The sequence below is a fragment of the Stegostoma tigrinum genome, chromosome 32, assembly GCF_030684315.1.
Source record: "Stegostoma tigrinum isolate sSteTig4 chromosome 32, sSteTig4.hap1, whole genome shotgun sequence".
Lineage (NCBI taxonomy): Eukaryota > Metazoa > Chordata > Chondrichthyes > Orectolobiformes > Stegostomatidae > Stegostoma > Stegostoma tigrinum.
The window spans coordinates 30,360,039-30,377,403 of record NC_081385.1 but is presented as its reverse complement, the minus strand read 5'-3'; the positions used below and the strand labels follow the sequence as shown (position 1 = coordinate 30,377,403).

Sequence of the window (17,365 nt, the reverse complement as noted above, 5' to 3'; positions counted from 1 at the left end):
TTGGTTATTGATCACTGATCAATGGATATTATTTGAGGCTCTTGCAACCACTGTTTTGCTTCACCCTGAGAGATTTGGGATGTACTTTGAGGAACTGATGTTGAAGATGTTTCATGACCACCTGCTAGTTTTACTTTCCCTTTTGGCCCCAAATAGAGATAATCTTAAACTCTAATATGTTATTTCTCAGCTGAAAATTATCATTGTATTTAATATTTTGCAGCACAAGAGAAGAAAACAGCCACTTAAACCTTTGTATTTTGAGGTTCTACTTCAGGACATGAAAATGCTAAATCAGAGACAGAATGGTTAGGCTAAGGTGGCAAACAACCTTTCTCCTTTATAACTATCCTGTGATGTTGTGTACCACTGAGTCCTGTTCAGCATTGAGAAATGATGGCTTCATGTCCTCTTTTATTAATTTATTTTGATGCCGTACTACTTTAAATTATAAGGTAAATGAAGACATAAGCTCACAAAGTGCAAGTCAGAGATCCCACATGAAGTTGCTGTAGCCTAGCTCTAGCCTGTGTACTCTTTGAGTATGATTTTCAGTTGGAAATGCCAGATCGTTCTATTTTTGTATCTCTCCTTAATCTTTATGGTGCAGTAGATACTCAGCAGACTGGGTGTGTAAATGTAGATTGTAAGGAAGCATTTTATTTCTGGATTATGGTCATATGTTGAAACATTTTGCATATCTCAGAAATTCTATGCAACGGATGTGGTTTGGCATATTGGAATTCTTCAGTTGAGATAAGTATGACTCTTGAGTGAAGAACTCCAAATTCTTTTCCATTAACTCATGCTATGTGCTTTACTCTGATACCACGAGCTGCTTACTTTAATCCAGTCTGCACAGCTGCAGTAAAGACACCAGCTGGTGTGATTCCAGTTCATGAAACCTCAGGGAAAACAAACAGCAAAAAAAATTGTCTACAGCGAAAGTCATCTAGGCTCATGAATAACATCATCTGTGACTGTGTTTGCTCCTGGCTTATACTCTGGAAACTTTACTTCAGGTGATAATTCCTCCAATTGCACAGAGAGTTACAGAGTCATTGCATTCCAACCTGACTAAAAAATGTCTGGGATGTAAAGATTATTTGACCCATGAACTTTGTGCTCAGCCCTCCGTACCACTGTTACTCTCTCTCCTGAACATCCAGTGTGAAAGGCTTTAAATCCTGTATCTTGTTTTCGTCTTATCTGGCAGATTTTTCCAAGCACTAACATTTGCAAGTGAAATTTCTGCTGAGATTTAGTTTTCATTTGTACTCCATTTGTTTACATTTATAGTACTAGTCCCTGATCCCATCTTGCTTTATCATGAGTTGATCCGTCATAGTTTATGAGCTAGCTTGTTAGGCATACAGTGGAAGATGTGCTATAGACTCTTTGGTGCAGTGGTAATGTCCCTACCTTTGAGCCAGGAGGCCTGGGGCCAAGTCCCATATCTTCCCAAGGTGTGCCATAACATCTGAATAGATGGATTAGAAAATATCTAGAAGATATGGTGATGCTATGAGCGAATAATCGAGAGGATAATAGTTATTATTATGAAGGAATTAATTGCATTTTTGAATGTAATTAAATGTAAATAATGAATTAATGGAAAAATTAAACTCTTTGTTAGTTTAGTCAGACTGTTGAAAACACAATTTGAGAGGCCAGTTGACCAGCTTTCCCATCCCACTTTGATTGTCATCAATTCCAATTTAACATGGTGCCAATACCCATCAAGCCTTTATATTGCTGACACCTTCCTCTTGAACTCATGCACCATTAGTAATTGACTGATTAATGGTTGATCTTGTGTACATTCAGCCAATGACTTTTGGCCAAATTTCTGCACTCTTTCTACTAACCGCTCACTGTCCTCAAAGGCGGCTATTCAGCGCAGAGTAATGAAGATACCTTTTGGTTGTGGTTTCATTGGATTAATGTATACCTTGTCAGTCAGCTGATGAAAATCCATAAGGTTAGCAAAGTGATAGAAGAATCCCAGTTATCCATCCCCACGCTGTTATAGGAAGGAAATCATTAAGCTAGAAGAAGGCACAGAAGAAATTTATCAGCATGTTGCCATGTATGGAAGGTTTGAGTTATAAAGAAAGGGTAGATACACTGGGACTTTTTTTTACTAGAGTATAGGAGGTTGATTGGTGACCTTATAGAGATTTATAAACTCAAGAGGGATATGGATAGGGTTGATGGTAGGTGTCCCTTCCCTAGGATGGGGAATTTCAAGACTAGGGGACATACTTGAGAGGAGACAGATTTAAAAAGGACATGATCAGCAAATATTTTACATACAGGGTGGTCCGCTTGTGGTATGAATTTCCTGAAGAAGTGGTGGAGGGCACAGTTAGAATGTTTAAAAGACACCTAGTTGAGTACATGAACAGGAAAGGTTTGGAGGGATATGGGCCGGGGCAGGCAGGAGGGAGTAGTTTAGTTTGGGATTATGTTCAGCATGGGCTGACTGGTTCGAATACTTTGTTTCCATGCTGTGTGACTCTGTGGCTCTAATACCCATGTACAAGTTGTACCTCTAAAGTTTGATTAAAATTTGGTCTCAAAAACTCAATTTTTACGTGAGTTTACGTCCGTGTCTTTGACTTTGTTAAAAACTATTCCATGTGTTTTGTCCTCTGCATGAAGAAAGTTTTGACATTTATCCTAACATTTGTCCTTCTCCTACTGAATACACTAATTACATGAGCAATAAATGCCTTAATTGACCATTCTTTCTGCTTCCTTATTTATTCTTGACTTAGTGGAGAACAGTTGGTGTCAGCAGTCTATCAGCCATGTCAGCACCAAATGTGCTACATTAACTTGTCTCCTCAACAAGGTATCTCTAATAGTTAAAGTTGCATTTGCACTATCTAATGAAATAGAAACAAACATTAATTGACATTTCACATGGTCCTGGTTTGATGTTACGTTTAGATGTACCACTCCCACAAGATTAATTTCACTGTTCCTATCCCTTTTCAGATGACTTAGTTCCAACTTATTAGCATCGCCCCACATCCATCAATCCCTCTTTCAATTGAAACATAGCTTTACGTATAGCTGGGAAATCTTGCCCAGATGTTTTAATTCACTGCCCTGTGTGTTGCTCAGGTGTAAACTTGATTTTAGATCACACTTAAATGGTTTCCCACAAAGGAACGACATTCCTGAAGCATGAGTTATGAATTCTTTAAGCTGTGCATTTGACACCTGGTATTATTGTCAGATTGGTTGCTCAGGGCAACAGTTTGTCCTTATTACTGTAAATTGATTTCAGATTTGTTAGAATTGAGAAAAAGAGTGACTTGCATTTATATAGTGTCCTTTCATGTCTTCCGAATACCTTGACGTGCTTTAGAGCCAATTCAATGGGTAGTTTTAAAAGGGATCACAGTTATGATATAGGAAATGTCGCAGCCATGTGCACTAAAAGATCCCACACGCAGCAGTGTTTCAATGACGAAATAATCTTTCGTGATGTTGCTTGAAAGATAAATATTGTGCATGGCTGTGGATACAGCCTGAAGTTTATACCTGTCCTGTTATGTCACATAGTATATGTCTGAATCCCTATCCCACTCCAGGACACTGATGTCAATTGTCGTACCAATGATGTGGTGGATCAAATTGGTTATGAGTTCTTTAAATGGTGAGCAGCCTGAAGGGGCCGAATCAATGTATGTATATATATATGTGATATGTACACAGACAAATAGGAATCATGTGTGTGCATGAATCTGCAAATCTCCTTGATCCATATGAGGCATTTGTACACTGGAACAATGCACTTGCCAAATGGGGAAACAGACCATTTGTCTATTGTGCCAAATAATTAAAATAGACAGTGACTGTCCTCAGAGTCAGTCAGGCAGTTTTGCTGCAGCTGCCTTGCATGAGTTGCGACAGGTGTCGATTCCTGCAGCCTTTGGACCAAAGTTGTCTTCAGGTTCCACATTATCCTAGCCTGAAGTGCCATATTCCTCAGTTTTTGTATTAACCCCCAGCTCATGCCCAGTTTTTCCCATGTCAGTCACCACCTGCTCCTCTGAGCCTATTCTCAACAAAGGTTTCTCTTTCTGGTCTCTCATTAGCCGATGTTATTAACAGTTCCCTCTCTTGCGATAGTGTTACTGTCTCTTTCAAAGCTGCCATCCTCTCCTGGTAAATGCCACCCTTGGCCCACTGGCATCGCAAGCTAGTCCTTCACTTCCAAGTTTTCATTCCTCCACCAGGATAGAAACAACCATTCCATCTTTCTCACAACCACATGTGTAAATCTCCAATCAAACCTCCTATCATCAGGTCAACCGTCTAGACCTACAGCTTCTGCATCCAGAGCATGATCCAACTCCACACCATCTCAGCTCATCTGCTGCTGAAGCTCCCATCCGTTCTGTTGACGCTTCTACACTTGAATATTCCAGGACTACCTTTTCATTTATGTGACCTGAGCTTGTCTAACACTCTCCTGCCAGTATCCTAACTGACAGCAGGTCCTCTTTGCCTATCACCCCTTGTTTATTGCCATACGTTAGTTCTTGATAAAACAAGATCATAGAACCCCTATACAGTGGAAGCAGGCCATTCGGCCCATCAAATCTGCACTGGCCCTTTGAAGAACATCCCATCCAAACCCATTCCTTTACCTTAACCCTGCAACCCTGCATTTCCCATGGCACATCCCCAAGCACTATGGGCAATTTAACATGGCCCATCTACCTCACCTGCACATCATCGGACTTTGGGAGGAAATCGGAGCGCCCAGAGGAAACCCTCGCAGACACGGGGAGAGCGTGCAAACTCCACACAGACACCCAATGTTGAAATCAAACCCAGGTCCCTGGCCCAATGAGGCAGCAGTGCTTACCACTGAGACACAAATGAACTATGTTTTTCTAAATTTCTTTACAATTTGCTCCCCACTTAAGGTTCCCTTGAAAGCCATCCTCTTCTGGTAATCTGTCCTCTTCCCTCTTCTTGACACTCAGTGACAAATTTTATTTTCTAATATTTTAGGAAGCTGTACATTGCTGTTGCAGTTAGAACAACGTTCGTGTAAATTGTTGGCTATTCAAATAATCTTTAACCTAAATAAGTACGTTTATATTAATTAAGGCAAAATACTGCAAATGCTGGACATCTGAAACAAACAGAGAATGCTGCAGAAACTCAACAGATCTGGCAGGATCTGTGACAAAGGAATAGAATGAATGCACTGATTTCTGAACAAACTGGCCTCGAAATATTAATTCTATTTCTGCCTCCACTGATACTACTGGATCTCCTGAGTTTCTCATGGCTTGTACCAATGCAGGACTGAAAATGACACTGGGAAGGCACTTCATCAAGCAGTTTTCCAGCTTAGATTAGCCATGAAGAGTGAGAGGGTCTACTGTATAAGCTGTTAAACACAAGACTGCTTTAATCACTGTCTATAATGTTCAGTGTTCCCAAAAAGCTCTTCTGCCCATTATTTAGGAGTTGCTTTCAAAAGAACTTTTAAAAAAAGTTTTAAGGACTTACAGCCTTCTGACAGAAAAAAAAATTGTTTCAGCTCTATTTTAAATGCTGGTCCCTGATTTTTAAACAGTGACACCCAGTTTTAATTTCTCCCATAAGGGGAAACGTCCTCCCAACACCTGTCCTGTCAAGACTCTTCAGGATCTAATAGGATTCAATCTTGCACTCATCAGGACGTTTCACAAGAATACAAAGTCACATAATAAACCAGAATTCATGCTGCATAAGGGGAGAGTGCTGAGACTATGGTCCAGCTACATTGACATCAAGTTGCATCCTTCCAAGATAAATAAAGTCAATAATACATCTGAGAATCAAGATGATAAACAGAACACTACAAAGAAGGAAGGCTGCAGTATCTCTTGGTCATTGGAAATACACATCATCTCATGAGTCGTGGAGATAAACCTATCTGTCCTGTGTATGTGGGGAGAGAAAATAGGAACTGCCAGTGCTGGAGAATCTGAGATAACAAGGTGTAGAGCTGGATGAACACAGCAGGCCAAGCAGCGTCAAAGGAGCAGGAAAGCTGACATTTTGGGTCTGGATCCTTCTTCATTTTCTGAAGGAGCGTCCAGACCTGAAACGTCAGCTTTCCTGCACCTCCGATGCTGCTTGGCCTGCTGTATTCATTCAGCTCTACATCTTGTCATGTGTATATGTTGGTTTTTTTCCGTCTATTTGAGTGCTCCGTTCTCACAAGATCCGAATGGCGGGACAAATGTTTGCTATGCTGGTTTTTTATTGCAATCTCTGTGAGTTATGTAATACTTGTCAGAACATCAGTGAACAACAGGGTCTAGGAAGATAAACGATGATGGAGTAAGCTATTTTGTTAAAAGTTTGTATGCCATTTTGCTCCCAAAAGGGTGAGGTTTAAGGCTCGGAGACCTGATGGCAAGTGATATATGAGGTTCGAGAGTTGGTTGACAGATTCTCCTATACATTACTTCAGGCCCCAATTAACACTGATTCATGCAATTAGAAGACTTCATGGGGCTTGTGATGCAGGCTCGGCTGCACATCCTAATGAGGCCCTGAAGGGGGTTAATGATGATGTTGCCCATGAACTGTTGAAAACAAGAGCCTAAGCAATTTGTACTGCATTAGATATTTTTAATACTCTTATGTTTCTGGCACTATTTGTACACTTATGACACCAAATAGCCCAGACTAAGCATTTTTCCACAACTATGGAGGAAAACTAAAGGTATTGGCAAAGAGTTAGATCCTGGCAGCAAATTATTTTTTGATTTAATTATATGTTACGAAATTTACTCAGTCCTGATTAGAATAGTGGGTGCGTCCTTAATGTTTTACTGAAAAACACTCCAAATAAATTGAACCAAGCTGTAGCTGTTGGCTACTGGGTTGTAATTCCTTTAGTCAAGTCCCTGCCCACCTATTATGGATAGGAGTCATGACACAATGATCGAGCATGCTCAGAACATGAAAAACAAAGCAAGACAGGAAAGAAATAGAATTATTAATATTCTCAGCCACCACAATTCATGTTAAGCTAACACATCTTAAGGATGTGCAACTGGAAACCAGTCCCGTTGTTAACACTAGTACATTGACAGGGGTGGGGATGATAGCTAAAATATGCACCAGTTCATGCCAGTTTATGTTTAATATTGGAGACTTAGCCTGACAAGAAAAGATTTGGGTCAATTTGAAGTTCCTCCATTAAATGTTCCAGTGTGGCCTTGGTAAATTTAGCTGCTCCAGCTGTCCCTCTGGAGCTGGATCTTATGGTGGACTTCAGACAGATGAGGGGGAATTGTGTTGAAATGTACAAAAATATTCATGGACTGGAGGCAGGGATGATGCTGCACCTGACTAAGGGGACAAGAACAAGGTAACCTCAGTGCCAGGGTAATAAAATGTGAGGCTGGATGAACACAGCAGGCCAAGCAGCATCTCAGGAGCACAAAAGCTGACGTTTCGGGCCTAGACCCTTCATCAGAGAGGGGGATGGGGTGAGGGTTCTGGAATAAATAGGGAGAGAGGGGGAGGCGGACCGAAGATGGAGAGAAAAGAAGATAGGTGGAGGGGTATAGGTGGGGAGGTGGGGAGGGGATAGGTCAGTCCAGGGAAGACGGACAGGTCAAGGAGGTGGGATGAGGTTAGTAGGTAGATGGGGGTGCGGCTTGGGGTGGGAGGAAGGGATGGGTGAGAGGAAGAACAGGTTAGGGAGGCAGAGACGGGTTGGACTGGTTTTGGGATGCAGTGGGTGGAGGGGAAGAGCTGGGCTGGTTGTTTGGTGCAGTGGGGGGAGGGGACGAACTGGGCTGGTTTAGGGATGCAGTTGGGGAAGGGGGATTTTGAAACTGGTGAAGTCCACATTGATACCATATGGCTGCAGGGTTCCCAGGCGGAATATGAGTTGCTGTTCCTGCAACCTTCGGGTGGCATCATTGTGGCACTGCAGGAGGCCCATAATGGACATGTCATCGGAGGCTTGAAGACTGCTTTGCAGAACACCTCCGCTCAGTTCGCAACAAACAACTGCACCTCCCAGTCGCAAACCATTTCCACTCCCCCTCCCATTCTTTAGATGACATGTCCATCATGGGCCTCCTGCAGTGCCACAATGATGCCACCCGAAGGTTGCAGGAACAGCAACTCATATTCCGCCTGGGAACCCTGCAGCCTAATGGTATCAATGTGGACTTGACCAGTTTCAAAATCTCCCCTTCCCCAACTGCATCCCTAAACCAGCCCAGTTCGACCCTCCCCCCACTGCACCACAAAACCAGCCCAGCTCTTCCCCTCCACCCACTGCATCCCAAAACCAGTCCAACCTGTCTCTGCCTCCCTAACCTGTTTTTCCTCTCACCCATCCCTTCCTCCCACCCCAAGCCGCACCTCCATCTACCTACTAACCTCATCCCACCTCCTTGACCGGTCCGTCTTCCCTGGACTGACCTATCCCCTCCCCACCTATACTCTCCACTCCACCTATCTTCTTTTCTCTCCATCTTCGGTCCGCCTCCCCCTCTCTCCCTATTTATTCCAGAACCCTCACCCCATCCCCCTCTCTGATGAAGGGTCTAGGCCCGAAACGTCAGCTTTTGTGCTCCTGAGATGCTGCTTGGCCTGCTGTGTTCATCCAGCCTCACATTTTATTATCTTGGATTCTCCAGCATCTGCAGTTCCCATTATCTCTGATCCTATTTTAACCTCAGTGCCACATCAGCAATTTTAAATTGTACTATTTTGACGTCTAAATAAAATGCAATCTGATCTTCAGCATCCGCATGTCATCTCAATGCCAAGATGAAGATCATGGTTTATTGGGCAGCACAGAGTAACATTTTTATCAAAGCTATTGATGAAGTGCCACAAATCAGCCCAGCAATTTGTGATGATACACACGCGTATCTCATCCACGTCAACATTTTCTGGCCATTCATTAATAGTGATGCATCTTTTTCTGCAAGTTCTGACCCTCTAGATTTTCTGTCTAGCTTTGACGTTTTCCCTGTCTTTCCAGCAGGCCCTGGGATTTGTTCTTGCAGATTCCCAGTCTTAGCAACTATCTTATATCTGTGTTCCTCTCTCCTTCATTTTTCTCCCTCTGTCATTCTACCTTAAAAGGACCAAGGTCTAAAGTCACCATACAGGACAAATTCCAACAACACTGGTCATGCCTAACTTCCTCAGAACAAAGCAGTCTACATGAGTGGGACCTCAACCACCAGCCTAAGTATTTACTCACACTGCCAACAGCACACAGTGGCAGTTGAGTGACCCACCTACAAGATATGCTATGATAATTTGTCCCCGATCTTTCTCCAGTGGCTTTCAGACCTGCATCCTCTACCACACGGAAGAGAAGAGAAGCAGGTAATCAGAAATACCACCAGCACCGTCCCTGACTTGGAAATATACCACTGACCTCCACTGTCACTGGTCCACATCCTGGATTCTGCCCTGAGCAGCACCGTGGGTAGGCCTACACCATGAGGACTGCAGCAATTCAAACTGTTGGCTACCAGCACCAACACCTCAGGGACATTGGGAATGGGCAACATGGGCAACAGTAATTATCAGCAAGTTTCACACCTCGTGGAACAAGTAAACGTTTTTCAAAAATTCATTCACGGGACAAGGGCTTCGTTGTCTAGGCAGCATTTATTGCCCATTCCTAATTGCCCATAGAGCAGTTAAGATTCAGCCTCATTGCTGTAGGCCTGGAGTCACAAGTAGACCATACCAGGTAGGATCGCAGTTTCCTTCCCTAAAGGACATGGGTGAATCAGATGGGTTTTTCTGACAGTCAGCAGCAGATTCATTGTCAGTGTTAGACTACAAATTCCAAATTGTTTTTGCTGAATTCACGCTCCACCACCTGCCACAGCAGGATTTGAACCCAGATCCCCAGATCATTGCCTGGGTCCTTGAATCCTTCATCATCATTGGCGGTCCCTCACAGACAGGGATGACTCTTTTCCACTCTCAGAGTGAGTCTGTAGGTGGCTGTACTGTCCAATATAGCTACCTCAGGCTCTGTTACACTTGGGGAAGGTGGTGGATGCCAGAAGGTGTGGGTGGGGCATTGATGTAACAGCGTTCTCCTTTCGCTATTTTCACCTTGCTTCCATTTTTTCCCAATGGCAAGCCTCGAGGTACTCGACAACCTTCCGAACTGTTCCTCCTCCAGCGATATGGTCATTCCTTAAATTGCAGCGTCACTGCTGCCCAGGTAACTTCACAGTTAAGTTTGAATTCAGACCCTTCTGATGTGTTGACCTGAGCCTATTACTTTAATTGCTGAGCCTCAGAGTACTCAGATACTTCAGAGCTGCTGGTCTCGGGTATAAATTGAAGCCAACTTGAGTAGTATGTCCCCAGGGTGGCCTGGGGCAGCTGTGTTGTCTCAAGGATGAGTTTCTCTGTGAGAACTGGCAACTGCTGGGCCGGTAAATTGGTACAGCTGTTCTGATGGGAATGTTCTGTTTTTCTCTTCAGCATCCGTACCCAACAGAGGATGAAAAGAGACAGATAGCTGGACAAACCAGCCTCACGCTCTTACAGGTCAACAACTGGTAAGTGCTGTTTGAAATCTATGCGGAGAATCAGGACTGCTTGCTGAAGTACGTTTGGTTTATTGCTGTGATTTAATGAGCCTGTCTGATCTTTCAAGAGGAACAAACTGACAGTAGAGTAACGAGCTACGGGAGCTCATGAGGGACAAATCCTGGCCGGCTACTTGAGCCTGCAGAAGTTTAGCAATCCCTACTGAGCCATCTGAGATCAGTTAATTCTGCACATGCACAGTCAAATAGAGGAACTTCCATTGTTTGTTGGCTCGGGTTTCTGTACTTCAATTAGTAAATTTTAAAGACCTCTGTTCTAGCTTCAGTGAAGGGAACAAGACTGCAATATGGAGCCAACTCTACAACATGGCTGCAGGTTTGTTAGCTTGTCATATTATCCATTGGAATTTTAATTAGGCTTTTGCTGTCGTTTCTGTGATTGATATACTCCTATCTCCTCCATATCTTAAGACCCTTTATTAATAAGAAGGATGTGGAAGCTTTGGAAAGGATGCAGAGGAGATTTACTAGGATGTTGCCTGGTATGGAGGGAAGGTCTTACGAGGAAAGGCTGAGGGACTTGAGGCTGTTTTCATTAGAGAGAAGAAGGTTGAGAGGTGACTTAATTGAAACATATAAAATAACCAGAGGGTTAAATAGGGTGGATAGGGAGAGCCTTTTTCCTAGGATGGTGACGGTGAGCACGAGGGGGCATAGCTTTAAATTGAGCGGTGAAAGATATAGGTCAGATGTCAGAGGTGGTTTCTTTACTCAGAGAGTAGTAAGGGAATGGAACGCTTTGCCTGCACCGGTAGTAGATTCGCCAACTTTAGGTACATTTAAGTCGTCATTGGATAAGCATATGGATGTACATGGAATAGTGTAGGTTAGATGGGCTTGAGATCGGTATGACAGGTCGGCACAACATCAAGGGCCGAAGGGCCTGTACTGTGCTGTAATGTTCTATGTTCTATGTTCTATAATTAGAAATAATTTTTAATGTGTTAACTAGGGATGCAGCCATGTGCTTTAAATCTCACATCTGCCACTGTGCGAACACTTGTACCAATTAAAGTGGACACCTTTTGACTCAATTTTAAAACCCCTTCCTTAGCAACAGCTGCTGAACTATTTCTGGGAAATTAAGTATAATCTTCTGTCTCTGTGGTTCACTAGAGTTCAAACCCAGCATGGGGATAATGTGTTCAAAAGGCGAAAAAAGTCAAAGAACTGCCGATGCTGATAAATCAGAGACAAAAAGAAGAATTGCTGGAAAATCCCAGCGGCACTGGCAGCATCTGTGGAGAGGCAGCAGAATTAATATTTCGTGTTCAACGCATTCTGAGGAAGGGTCACAGGACCTGGAGCATTAACTCTGCTTTCTCTCCACTGATGCTGCCAGGCTTCCTGAGTTCAAAAGGCAAGTTGCCCAATTTCAGTTGGTTTAAAAGAACGCTTCGAATCAAGATTGCAAAACTCAGCACGTTCCAAACCTGTGCCCACTACCACCAAGAAGGGCAAGGTGAGTGGGCTTGTGGGAACTTGCAAGTTCCCCTCCACGCCCCACTCACCATCCTCACTTAGAAATATATCACCGTGACCTCAGTCTCACTGGGGTTAGTGGGCCTGTCTACAGCACATGGATTGTAGTGCTTCAAGAATGGAGCTCACCCTACCTTCTCACGGGCAACTAGGGATGGGTAATAAACACTGCTACAGCCAGCGATGCCCACATTCCATGAACAAATGGAAAAAATAAATAAACTGAAGCATTTCTGACAAACAAGTGATTTGGTCAATGCAGGGGAACATAATCTTAAAAGTAGCACCGGCCCATTAAAGGTGAATCTTTTTGAAAGCTTGTGGCTCTTGAAGTTTTGAAGTGAGCCATTGGTGGGTTTTGTTGGGTGATGCTGTCAAGGGGGTCAGAGAAGCTTCTCAGCCAGCCATGATTTGATTTGAAAGATGAAGCAGACTCGAGAGCTAAACAACCACCCATTATTATATTTCTGACAAAGCAAAAATTGCAAACTATTCACCCCCAAGCACCCAGCCTGAAGTCCTTGGGGCAGTTGCTCCCCACTAGTGCATGGGACAGATTGACTTCAGTTATCCAGTTCCTGGAGGTACTTTCCCAATGGCTTGCTCACTGGTAGTTATCAGTGCTGTCCCTCCTGTGACTGCTCCAATACCTGGGACGTTGCTCCATAACATCACACCCTCTCCTTAGACTGTCACATCACCATGACAATGACGCTGCCTGGCACAAACCATGCAAGGAGTTAACAGAAAGTGATTCTGCTCAGAGTGAACCATTTTGACAGAAAGCTTATTGAATGTGCTTCTGCCAACCTGGCTTTAAGCGTCCAATACCGCCTGGGGTTAAAAGGAAGGTGACAGACAAAGCGAGCCTTGTGTAAGGGCCTGCTACAGTTCAGCTGTTCACTCAGCAGAGAATCCAAGGCACAGCAGGCCCTATCCCTGTGGAAGAATTCAGCCATTATCCCTGCTTTTAGCCATGGCTTTATGGTGAAGTGGAACAGATAGATCTAGGGAGGTGGGAGGGAAACAGAAACAAAGGGACGCTTTACGGTCACATTAAGCTGAGTACTGTGGTTCACTCCTACCCGCACAGTGCATTGAAAATGGTTGGCCCAGTGATAGCCTGCAACGGAAATAATCTCAGATCTCTCTTATGAGAAAGAGAAAACTGTGCTGAGAGTGTTCTGCAGACGGACATTGTCCAGACCACAGGCATTTCAGAGGCTGTCCCAATCCAAGGATGTTCCTGCAGTAATTCCTGGGTTATCCCCAATCAGAGTTGACCGCATGTTGCTGGTACTCCTGGTTAGTGGGCTGTCCTCGCCCTGAATCATGGATATATTACACATGCTTTAGTTTCCATTTGTTTTGGAGTCACAGTGAACACTGTAGTTGATGATGTGTCTATCAATCAGGAGGATGTTCAACCTGCAGGCCACCTTGAACTGGCATGTCTGAAAGTGTTTTGCTACTTGTGTATCATGAGGTTCTTTTTCGCTGTTGCAGTCTCACACCTTGATGACCACCATCCACCTACACTCTCTCCCTCTTCACCACCATGTTCCCTCCCACATCTGCACTGCCATCTCCCTCCCTGCCTGCACTTCTTCACCCCCCCCACCTCCATCTTCACTCTCTCCACCCACCCACTGAGGCTTCACTCTCTCTTGCCTTACTGATTTCCATTTCTTGCTTTCACTCTCACTATGTTTTCAGTCACTCCTTCCTTCCCATCCACATCACCCAGCCCCATTTTACTACCAATTTAAACAGTTTTCCCGTTTACTATTCTAACATCCATGAGGTCAAGTCGCAGCAGCTGAATTATTTGATATCGTGTTCCGTTTGCAATCCACTCAACTTCCTTAGCGTTATCACCTGAAGCCTGGGATATGTTCTGAACAAACCTGTTGAGTTGAAAAGCTAAAGGTCTCATCTGACGTATTGGAGAGCAGTGCATGTCACTGTTGAACAATTTGAGCATATTTCTTTTATTTCAACGGAGCTGTCCACCTTCAAAGTACTTTCCAGTCAAGCCCAAACAGCTGTGGGAAATTTCCTCAAATTAATTCCCAGTGTCATATTTTAAACTAAAAGATGGCTCCTCAGTCAATGAAGTATGTTTGAATTGTAGTCACAACTGCAGTGCTGGAAACAGTGAAAACCATTGTATGCACAGCAGGATCCCACAAACCGAAATGTGACAATGACCAGTTTTAGCAATCCTGATTTGGGGAGTTAGGGCAGATGTGAGTTGCCTTTCACAAAACTAGCCAAGCCCCTCATCAACTTCTCCTTTTCCAAGTGCTCACTTCCTGTGTCCTCGAATGGACGAAGTAATCTTCCAATTACTGACTTTGAACTCACTGGTTAAACAGATGGTTTGTGTGCTGTCCATTTAAATGAATTGAACTTGGTTTTTTACTGAAAGCTTTTCCAAAATTCAGGGAGTTTGGACATTTGTAACCAAAGGCCTCATTTCCTTAATACCCAGCTGGAACTGTGATGGGACTGGTGTCAATTCGATCATCTCATACTTCATAACATTTCTTTCTCTTTGTTTCTCTCCTTTACTAATCTCCACCACCTCACACACACGGCTATTACAGCCTTTAATTTCCCTGCACCCATGTCACACTGAACAGGGGAGATGTGAGCAGTGTCACATGAGCCCATTTTGCATGGAGATGTCCATCACAGATTGGGGTGGGCTGCTCTGGTGAATCAAAAAGACAATAGGCAGTGATTGTCAACTGTGATTGGACATGTTCTTGGTTTAATCACATGACCTCAAGCCAAGAGTCTCCAAACATGTCAACCTCATGCTGCAGCACCTTCACTTACCAATTGGACAGCGAACAGGTTCATGGCTTTTCTACTGGATAATATTTATTAATATATCAGCACTTGTTTGTCCACCTCCAGTCCTGTTTGTTGGAAACAACAGAACAGCATTTACAATCAATCAGTAAGATGCCCACTAACCTAACACTTAATGATTTTTGTTCAATTGCTGGAGAACCAGGACAATTTGGGAGAGTTAGCAACCCAAAGAATAGGTGTGGGCTACTCAGCCCCTCAATCCTATTCTGCCTTGGCTGTTACTGACTTGATTTCTCAGTCCCTTTATGCTTGTCTTGTGTGACTAAGTGTGTTATGCAGTAAGCTAGAAACAGTCCTTCCACCACTGCAAGCTGAAATCTGGTCGCAGATTGATGGGATCAAAGATTCCCTTGTCTTTTGGCAAGGCAGGTCTGAAGTTGTGTGGCTTCCTCTACATTGGGGAAACCAAGCGGAGGCTTGGGGACCGCTTTGCAGAACACCTCCGCTCAGTTCGCAACAAACAACTGCACCTCCCAGTCGCAAACCATTTCCACTCCCCCTCCCATTCTCTTGATGACATGTCCATCATGGGCCTCCTGCACTGCCACAATGATGCCACCCGAAGGTTGCAGGAACAGCAACTCATATTCCGCCTGGGAACCCTGCAGCCATATGGTATCAATGTGGACTTCACCAGTTTCAAAATCTCCCCTTCCCCCACTGCATCCCTCAACCAGCCCAGTTCATCCCCTCCCCCCACTGCACCACACAACCAGCCCAGCTCTTCCCCTCTACCCACTGCATCCCAAAACCAGTCCAACCTGTCTCTGCCTCCCTAACCGGTTCTTCCTCTCACCCATCCCTTCCTCCCACCCCAAGCCGCACCCCCAGCTACCTACTAACCTCATCCCACCTCCTTGACCTGTCCGTCTTCCCTGGACTGACCTATCCCCTCCCTACCTCCCCACCTACACCCTCTCCACCTATCTTCTTTACTCTCCATCTTCGGTCCGCCTCCCCCTCTCTCCATATTTATTCCAGTTCCCTCCCCCCATCCCCCTCTCTGATGAAGGGTCTAGGCCCGAAACGTCAGCTTTTGTGCTCCTGAGATGCTGCTTGGCCTGCTGTGTTCATCCAGCCTCACATTTTATTATCAGGTCTGAAGTTTAATGTGTTTGGACAGTCTGAACCCAGTTCCGTGCAGAATTGACACTTGAACCACCAGTTTCTGAGCACGGTTGAGCTGAGAGTGCCAAATACCCTCCCCCCACTTCAGTCATACTTGGCTTAATGAACATACTACGCAGCAGGATATAGCAAAGAGGGAGCTCAGTGTTTGAACAGGTTCCACTGGGCCACACTTTACAACAGAATTATTTGGCTCAGTGTTCTGTCTGGGATAATGTTGCTGCATATTTACCTCTCACTGTGGAAAGTTCACAGTGACGGTAATCTGACACTAACTAGAATTACTTCAATGCTCGTGGTTTGTATTCTTAAACACAATGCATGCAATGTGATTATCACAATTAAACCAATTTATGTTTAAAATAAAGCAGGTACAGCACTGATGTCACGTTGCAGGATCAGGTGACATCTCTCATGATTACAGTTGATGTTACACCAGAAAAGCTATGCTCATTACTGCCTTTTTTGATGCTTTGCAAGACTGCAGTGGCCTGTGAAACACAAACCCCAGAAATAGTTAACAATTTAGCCTGTGGATGCATTAAATGGTCCTCCACTGCATTATTTTTTCTGTCTCACAGTTCTTTATTTCAGTACCTTTACAGAGATAAACATTGTGATGAGCCACAATTGGATTAATAAGTGCTTTTTCAACTTTTCCAAACCAAAAAAGTGCTTCACTGTTTCTGAGAACTTTCTGGAAAATTCCTGTAGACATTCTATGTCCATAGGGTGTCATTAACCGACCAAGGCACACAGCATTGACTGACTGAGTGAGCAACTCTGTGTTACAGTGTGATACTGCTGCCATCTTGAGGCAGGAAATGTGAACCAAAAACAGAATGTCGGGGGGGAAACCCAGCAGGTATGGCAACGTGTGTGGAGAGGGGCACCAAGTTAGCGTTACAGTTGAAACATGACCTGGCTTCATTGGTCAAATCAGAACACGAAAGGGCAACTGCTGAATCCCAAGCTTCAAAAACTAATTGGGTGAAAAGCTCTGATTTTTTTTGTGGAGTTGCTAGACCTTAACAATAACCACATTCTACAGGCAGTAAATGCAGTCATAAAGGAACAAAATGGTGTGTACATTCTAATTCTGAAATAGAAACACAAAACACTGGGAATACTCAGTGTCAGTCATTTCCAGCACTCTCTGGTCTTTACGTAACTCATTGCAGTTCTGGGTTTTCAGACATTATATGGCCTTTAATGTCAGCTGTGGT

At 43.9% G+C, this 17,365-nt stretch overlaps 1 protein-coding gene across 30 annotated transcripts in view; it reads left to right on the top strand.

The window, feature by feature from the left end:
• pknox2 (pbx/knotted 1 homeobox 2) overlaps positions 1-17,365 on the top strand; it is a 422,222-nt gene that overhangs the window by 393,206 nt on the left and 11,651 nt on the right. For all 30 annotated transcript variants that reach the window (XM_059639012.1, XM_059639008.1, XM_059639006.1 and 27 more), the window contains one exon: positions 10,519-10,595. In XM_059639012.1, coding sequence (XP_059494995.1) covers positions 10,519-10,595 — 77 coding nt within the window. The remainder of the gene's footprint in view (positions 1-10,518; positions 10,596-17,365) is intronic.